An 8,915-nucleotide genomic window follows, 5' to 3' on the forward strand; every position below is an offset into this window, starting at 1 on the left:
CAGCTAAAATAATTGAATAAAGATGAAGAAAAAGAAAAGCATATGAGAAATGGAAGAAAAGACAAGAGATGAAAATGCAAGAAAAGAAAATGAACAAGACTGAGAAAAAAGATGAAGAAAAAAAATGTAAGATGAAAATATGAAAAATAAATAAGGGTTTGGTCTGACGTGCAAGTCTGAAAAAAAGACAGAAATATTAAGACACCTGAATAAAAAACAAACAAACATACAGAAAAAGTACTAAGATCAAATTAAAATAAAAAAGGGAGAAAAGATTGCAAGAAAAGAAAAGATTTATGAAACACTCTTAAAAATACACACACACACCGCGCGGGGCGGGGATGCGATGAGGTGCGAGAGAGAGAAGAGAGAGAGAGAGAGAGAGAGAGAGAGAGAGAGAGAGAGATTAAGGAAATGCAAGAAAAAAGCCAGAAGAAAAGAAAAAATGAACAAGCAGCTAAAAGAATGAAACAAAGGTGGAGAAGATGCAAGAAAGAGATGATAATGGGGGGAAAAAAAACTAAGAAAAAAAGATGAAGAAAATGCATGAAAATGTATTATGCATTTAAAAGAGTTAATAATGATGAAGGAACTGCAAGAAAAAATGAAAAAAATTCAAGACGGAGAAAATGCAAGAAATGAAAATACAAACAAAAATAAGGAAATACTAGAAAATAAAAACGAAATTGCAAGATGGAGAAAATGCAAGAAAATGGAAAAAAAAGATGAAATAAAGATGAAAAATGTAAGAAATTGCAAGATAGAAACGAAAAGGCAAAAATGGGGGAAAGATGAAAAAAAGCTGAAAAATTAACATGCCGCTATAAGAATTAAATGAAGAAAACATTTAATTAAATGAAATTAAAAAAGATGAAAAATACAAGAAAGAAATGAACAAGCAGCTAAAATAATTGAATAAAGATGAAGAAAAAGAAAAGCATATGAGAAATGGAAGAAAAGACAAGAGATGAAAATGCAAGAAAAGAAAATGAACAAGACTGAGAAAAAAGATGAAGAAAAAAAATGTAAGATGAAAATATGAAAAATAAATAAGGGTTTGGTCTGACGTGCAAGTCTGAAAAAAAGACAGAAATATTAAGACACCTGAATAAAAAACAAACAAACATACAGAAAAAGTACTAAGATCAAATTAAAATAAAAAAGGGAGAAAAGATTGCAAGAAAAGAAAAGATTTATGAAACACTCTTAAAAATAAAGGTGCTTCACGATGCCATAGAAGAACCTTTTTGTCTAAATGGTTCCATACAGAACCTTTAACATCTGAAGAACCTTTCTGTTTCACAAAAGCTTCTTTGTGGCGAAAGAAGGTTCTTCAGATTACAAAAAGTTATAAAAGAGATGGTTCTTTAAAGAACCTTTGACTGAATGGTTCTTTGTGGAACCAAAAATGGTTCTTCTATAGCATCGCTTGAAGAACCTTTTGAAGCACCTTTATTTTTAAGAGTGCAGATAGGGTACAACACGGCTCCATGGAGCAGAAGGGCCCCAGCCTTTACATTTATATTTATTTATTTGTGTATGTATTTATTTATTTCCTTTGACATTTACATTTTTCACAAAGATTGTTACTGCGTTATTAATGTTCTTCAAAAAAATGCATTCTGATCTTCTCACACTTTTTGGGATCAGAAAAAAAAAATGGCACACAAAGGACCTTTAAAATAAAGGTTACTGTTTTATCAGGGTTTGCAAGTGCTTCCATCACGTTTTCATGCGCATTAGTATAAGTATTACATCAGAAACCAGTGACGGAAACCACAAACGTTGAAAAAAGAAAATCCCTTAATTCACAAAAAAGTTTTTACACATACTTGAGATGGTTTTTGACTTGTGTGAAAAAGAGTTAATGTGTATAATGGGAGATGGAAATGCATTTGCAGAATAAATTCTGATGCAGCGAGCATGAAGCCCACATGACTAATCGGCTGTTTCCACTTGCCTTGATTTATTAACTGTTGGTTACTAGGTTACCAATACCACTGTCATCCACTCGAACAACTTGATGGAAATGCACTTAATTCGCATTTGGTTTTATTTTGTTCTTATTTTGCAAACTTTGAAAAGATTGGCTTCACGTTTGGATGGAATCCCAGCTAGTGATGGTTCGATCTAGAGTTAGATTCACTCACTGGTGATGGTTGAGTATTTCCAATCTTACATGTTCCCATGCCTCCTTCTCGGGCAGAGCTCGGCGCTGGGTCGCCGTGGCCTGCTGTTTGTGATGGGGCCTCTCCGGATCTCTCTGTGCGTCCTTCTCCATTGTCTGTCACCTGTGGTCCACAGGGGGGAAGAAAACACACAATACACACTCTCTCATTGAGGGCTGAGGATGATGCACACTAGGCAGGCACAGGGTCTGTGAAAAAAGACACTGCTGCTTCTGCGTCACGCACATAAATCACATGAAGAAGACACAGATAGATGTTCCACTGTACCCCCACTGACACTGTGCCACTGACACAAACATCAGAAAAACTACACTCACTCACACATAGACACATGCATGTCATGCGTGTAAAATACTGCATTAGTGTAAACAGATACAAATTTAGTTTCAAAATGTTAAGGCCGAGGGAAATATAGCAGAATATATTATATTATATTATATGTTATTCTATGTTATTGTTATTATTTAAATGTAACAATACCAAGTGATTTTTTCTGTATTTTACTTTAATAAATTAAAACAGTTTTAAGTTTTAAAATATAAATGCAAAGAAACAAAAATAAATATAAAAATAATAAATGTTTAAAACTTTTTTTTATTTTTAGACTTCAAAAGTTTGGGGTCATCTTATGTCCACCAAGGCTGCATTTTGCATTTTAAAACACAGTAAAACAGTAATATTGTGAAATATTATTACAATTTCAAATAACTGTTTTCAATTTGAATATGTTTTAAAATGTAATTAAAGGGGTAGTTCACCCAAAAATTTTAATTCTGTCATTAATTACCCTCATGTCGTTTCAAACCCATAAGACCTTCGTTCATCTTCGGAAAACAAATTAAGATATTTTTGATGGAATCTGAGAGCTGTCTGACCCTGCATAGACAGCAATGCAATAGAAATGTTCCCAAGTCCAGAAACGTAGCAAGGAGATCTGTAAAAGAATCCATGTGACATCAGTGGTTCAACCATAATTTTACGAAGCTACACTCTTAAATGTGGGGGAACATTAATAAAAAAAAAACATTATTGTAGTTTTTGTTGAACTCAAATGCTTGGAAGTCACAGTAATGACTCATCATAAAAACATGAATCATTTCATTTTTTCCAAAAACTGAAAGTTCAAAAAAGGTTCAGTATCAACTAAAAGCAAATATGTCAAGATGGGGCCTCATTTTTAATTTACAGGTTTGTTATGGTGGCATTTTTGGTGGTGCATTCCAGCGATATGATTGGTTATTGCATCAACATAGTGAAAAGCATGTGTTCTTGCATTAAAAAAAAACAAAAAACAGAAAGGAGCAGAATAAAGGTTTGACACATTTGTAAAACTATGTTTACTTATCGTCACTCAAAAATGCAATGTTCATGCCACAAGATGCTGAAAAAAACAGTAGAACAAATGCAACCGCCTAAGACGTCTATCTGATGCATGTTTAAATAGACCAATAATTTAAGAAATGATTCTGCTCTGTATTCCAGTAATGAGAATCAACTGTGAATTATAACCGAAAATAATAAGAATTGCAAAATGTAAAACATTTAAATGCATTATTTGGGTGAAAAAAAATTAATTATCAAGAAAAAAGTCATTTTGCAATGCAACAAGTGGTTAAAAATATTCTTTATTTTGCTAAAATAACTTTGTGTGTGTGTGTGTGTGTGTGTATATATATATATATATACATATATATACATTTTGGTGTGAAAAATATGACCATTTTGAGAATATTCACCCAAAAAAAAACTAACTGTAGTTGTGACCTGGACATGTTTTCATGAGATTTGGCACATGTTTTCATAAAATTAGGCTGATTAATAAAAAGTTACGCTATTTTTACCAGGTTGTACTCACAGTGCTGGCCGATGGCTCTTGGGACTCTGTAATGGATCTCTGTTTTGTGAGGAGATGAGTGCTTGGTAACTGTCTCAGAGGAGGATGGGAAAGAGACTCAGACTGTTTCACAGCAGAAGACACGGCCTGAGCGAAGCGCGAGGACATTGAGGGCAAGTACGGTTTGGGTGCGGCGAAGCTTCTCAACTTCTCTAGACTCAGCGAAGGCGTGGGGTTAGTGGAAAGACTCTTCTGACGGGACAGTACAGACAACGGTGGAAATTTGGGAGCTTTGGGTAGAGATACATCTACCTCTGCAGTTTGAGGTGCATCACTCGCTCTTGCATTCTCCTCATCTTCCCATTGCACTGGTGGCGGTGGAGGAGGGAAGTTTTCCAGTGCAGTAAACACATCTGATTGTGGGCTGCTTGCGGTTTCTTTTGGCTGGGCTGCAGGACTGCTACAACAACTGCTGCTGCTGCTATTACTGCCAACACTCGCTCGGCGAACAGCCGCGGAGGCGACGTAATTCGCAGGTGTTCGTTTGTGCTGCGGCAGGCGGAAAGAAGCTGGTTTGGGTCTTGTTGCCGGAGGAACTTTCTTGTTTTTGATGTTGGACTTGGTTCCTTCTACAGGGGATGAAACAGTAGCTGGAGGTGAAGTACAAAGCCTAGTTTGCTCAAATACGTTCTGATGGCCGTTAACAGCAACTGTACCATTGGAGACGGTCTTTGTTTCAGGCTTGTAGTCTACATTGGGCTCCAAAGTCAACTCTACTTCAAAGAAACGCAACTTTTCGAGAGACTTCTGAGGCACAATGGTGTAGGTGGTCATGCCTACTTTGGGAATGTATTCACGGGTGAGCTCATTGGATGGCTTGGGTTTGGGTTCGGCATCTACAATGTACTGTACGGTATTTGTTTTAGAGGTTGGTGTAGATGTCAGATCCTGGGTTGCTTGGATCGCAGACGAATGTGGTTCAGGAACAAGCAGCTCTTCTGTGGAAGTGGCCATGTCTCTTTTTAGTTCCGTTGAGGACGCAGATGGAGCTGTGGAGGATTCAGTGCACGAGCTTGATGTCTCAGAGGGTTTCTGGGGTTCTGTCTGCATTTGCGTCTCGGTGTGAGAGAAGCGGACCATACTGGGGACAATTTTTGGTGTTTGGTCTTCACGGCTAGGCTCCGTGTTGGAATCAAAGCCCTGCGTTTGCAAGTCCGTGTGCAACGTCTGGATGCCGCATTCGGAGGTTTGAAGCTTGTTGCACAAAGTTGCAGGCTTCTTTGCGGTGCTCACAGAAACCTCCTCCAGAACAGGGCAACTTTCAGAAGGCTTAATCGCCTCTTCTGTCTTTCCCACCGGGGGCTCTAGAGAAAGAGAAAATAAAATAAATGCATCGAAGCCTTACATTTTGTCACTAGAGTTTTACTGTAAAATATAACCCATTGCACATCAAACAACGCTTTCTTATGGTGTCATAACTGACTTTTTATAAGGATCATGTCATGAGGAATCAAACTTTCCTGTTTGATCTTATGAGATTAAAGAGCTCAATGTACTACTGTAAGTTTCAGAACTCAACCAGAGCATTTATTAAAACTAAGCTGCAAAAATGACTCATATGTATGAATAACAACTGCATAAAGTAGTGTAACTTTTGAGTAAAGACCTGAGGTGCTGAAGGATCGAAGCTTACCTATCTCTTCTGATGGGATTTGAGAGCTTGCAGCCTGGTCCGACTTAATCTCTCCATTCACTGTGGCTTCTGCTACACTGTCAAGGTTAAAAACCATGCAAAGGTTAAAAATGCATTTAATAAAATACAATAAAAAACATTTACATACATTTATAAAAATCTCCCCGATCCTTCAATGAGAGAATCTCAGGCCTTTCTAGGTGGCTTAGGCTGGTTATAAAAAGTGAGTGAAAAGTGACGTGACATGTGGCCAAGTATGGTGACCCATACTCGGAATTAGTGCTCTGCATTTACCCATCCAAAGTGCACACACACAGCAGTGAACACACACAAACCGTGAACACACACCCGGAGCAGTGCTTTAGTGTTAAGACTGGTTGCAATGTGTTGCCAAGGTGTTTTGGCTGGTTGCTAGTCATTGCCATGTCTGTTTTGGATGGATTCTAGGTGTTGTTAGGCTGGTTTTGCTGGTTTCTAGGTGTTGGTTGGTTGTTCTGACTGGTTGCATATGTTGCTAAGGTGTTCTGGCCCGTTGCTAGGTGTTGCAAGGGTGTTTTGGCTGGTTGCTAAGCAAGAAACAGGATGTTTTTGCTGGTTTGTAGGTGTTGCTAGGTTGTTCTAACTGTTTGCTATGTGATGCCAAGATGTGTTGCAGTTTTATGCAGTGTTATTGAAGTATTATTTACATAATAGTATAATTTTTCATTAGCTTTTATTTTTAGGCTTTCATTTTACCAAGTTTGTTTTTTATGAGCGTTTTTTATTCACTTTTTATATTTCTATTTAGCTTTAATTTATTACATTTATTTGTTTCACTTTTTTTTTTTTTGTAATTTTAGTACTTCATCTTAAACTTATTTTATTTCAGTTACAAGGCAACATTTCTAATATTGTAATTTTTTTAATTTAAAAGTTTCATCATATATTTATATTTTATTTTATATCAGATTTATTTCAATTAACAAATATATTTGTATTTGTTTTTGTTTTAACAATAGCCATATTAAGGTTTTCTGACAGGTTTCTAAGCATTGCTAGAATGTTCTGAATTGTTGCTAGGAGTTTTTTTTTTTTTTAGGAATTATTTTTCAAGATTTTCAATGTGCCCTCAGATTTTTTTGGACCGCCTCCACCCACTGTATATAATTGAACACTACTGTACATACTCAGCATCTGGGGACAGGTCACATGATAGATTGTCTCTGGCCATCCTGCTTTCCAGAATCTCCGAATCTTGAGAGGGAGTTGCTGTCCCAGCTCGGCCCGAGTCCAGAGAGATGTCAGCGGACAGGTTGAGGCTGCTGTCATCCTCCTCCTCCACAGCAGCCACCTGACCTTCTGCGCTCACAGTCATCTCTTCCTGTTCCCTGATCTCCTCCAGAGGAGATGCCAACACCGGTTCTGCTGTGTAAAATCACGACAAATGCAGAAAGTCAATTGCTTAAATATTACAAAGTGCAGCTAAGTCCTTTGAGCTCTTCACTGTATCCCTAAGCAACACTAATGCAGGGGTTTCCACTTCAAACTGAAGTGATGCCCATTCTCAGCTGATAGAGAGAGAGAGATTTGGCATATGCAGCATTAATATGGATTCTCTGCACCTCAGACAGAGTGAGTGCCGTTAATTAAGACGTCTCGCTTCTCTCGCCTGATTCAGCTCTTCAGTCGCCCTCTCTGGAGACCAGCGAGATGAAGAAACATCCAGAGAGCTGTCTCTGTGATCTCTCTCAGATATTAAAATTCAAAGCCCTTCTGTAGCTGCTCTTTCTATCTCTGCTCCACTCTGAGCCCTTATTTATGTGCTTTTTGGCTCTTTTTCTCAGTCTCTATCAGTGACGTTATTAGGCCTTATCAGCCAATCAGTGTTGACTCGATCCTGCATTGGGAAAAGCCTTGTGACATTCAAAACACAATGCAACTCAGCAAAAGTTGCAAACGCATTCATGAAATACACTTGTAAGAAACAAAAGTGAGTGAATGATCCCTGCAGGGTCTCAGGAGGCCGTCTTTGTATATGAACAAAAAGAAAAGTCTGCCTGCAGATTGCGGCTCCTGATTAGACAGCACTTAACACTGCTCATCTTGCTTTTTACTTCACAGAAACCCCACCTCTTAAGAAAACAATGTATTTTTATGAGTGCTTCAGAGAGAGATAAAGCATATAAGAGTTACAGAGAGATGTTTTTTCTTAATGCATTTACTCCACAGATGCATAATGCAGGTGAGCTGTATAGAGCAAAATGTGCAATGCTTCACTGATTGCAGCAGGACCGGTTTGTTGCATCGCTCGCTCCCAGCACAGACGTGGTCTAAAGTGAAATTTGATTAAAAGATTGCATTTGTTTTCTACAGAATTTCATGGTTAAGATGAAGAGTGTAGTCAGGTCAACAAGACAAAGACAGCAGAGATGAGACGAGAAAAAGATGAAGAGGTAGAGAACATTATGGGGCGCCAGGTCATTACAATCTTTTAAAAATGCAACAAAAAGAATAGAACTGATCCAAAGAGAGGTGATTTATATAACAAATTAGAAAAGTTTAAATGCTGTAAAAGCAAACAAAATTAGTTACATACTGTGTAAATTTGTAAAAAAAATAAATAAATTAAAAAGCAGAAAAGCTACGGATGGATGGAACAATAGATAGCTAAATAGAATGATAGAACGATAGACAGAATGATAGAACGATAGATAGAACGATAGATAGAACGATAGATAGATAGATAGATAGATAGATAGATAGATAGATAGATAGATAGATAGATAGATAGATAGATAGATAGATAGATAGATAGATAGATAGATAGATAGATAGATAGATAGATAGATAGAATGTAAAAAGCAGAACAGCTACGGATGGATAGATGGATGGGTAAACAGAATGACAGAATGAAACGATAGACAGCTAAATAGAATGACAGAACAGACAGACAGACAGATAGATGGATAGATGGATAGATAGATAGATGGATAGACAGAATGTAAAAAGCAGAACAGCTACGGATGGATGGATGGATGGATAAACAGAATGATTGATAGAAACGATAGATAGCTAAATAGAATGATAGAACAGACAGACAAATAGATAGATAGATAGATAGATAGATAGATAGATAGATAGATAGATAGATAGATAGATAGATAGATAGATAGATAGATAGATAGATAGATAGATAGATAGATAGATAGATAGATAGATA

The 8,915-nt window shown here is 37.0% G+C and overlaps 1 protein-coding gene across 1 annotated transcript in view; it reads right to left on the reverse strand.

Moving 5' to 3' along the window:
- Window positions 1–1,665: 1,665 nt before the first annotated feature.
- Window positions 1,666–8,915, reverse strand: part of LOC107600686 (cordon-bleu protein-like 1) — a 61,863-nt gene continuing 54,613 nt past the window's right edge. Inside the window, exons 9-12 of the mRNA XM_016292643.1 lie at window positions 6,883–7,120; window positions 5,717–5,793; window positions 4,045–5,387; window positions 1,666–2,291 (exon numbers count right to left, since the gene is read on the reverse strand). Of these exons, the coding sequence (XP_016148129.1) occupies window positions 2,115–2,291; window positions 4,045–5,387; window positions 5,717–5,793; window positions 6,883–7,120 (1,835 nt within the window). The 3' untranslated portion in view covers window positions 1,666–2,114. The remainder of the gene's footprint in view (window positions 2,292–4,044; window positions 5,388–5,716; window positions 5,794–6,882; window positions 7,121–8,915) is intronic.

Source organism: Sinocyclocheilus grahami, unplaced genomic scaffold (genome assembly GCF_001515645.1).
Source record: "Sinocyclocheilus grahami isolate Dianchi unplaced genomic scaffold, SAMN03320097.WGS_v1.1 scaffold289.1, whole genome shotgun sequence".
Taxonomy (NCBI): domain Eukaryota; kingdom Metazoa; phylum Chordata; class Actinopteri; order Cypriniformes; family Cyprinidae; genus Sinocyclocheilus; species Sinocyclocheilus grahami.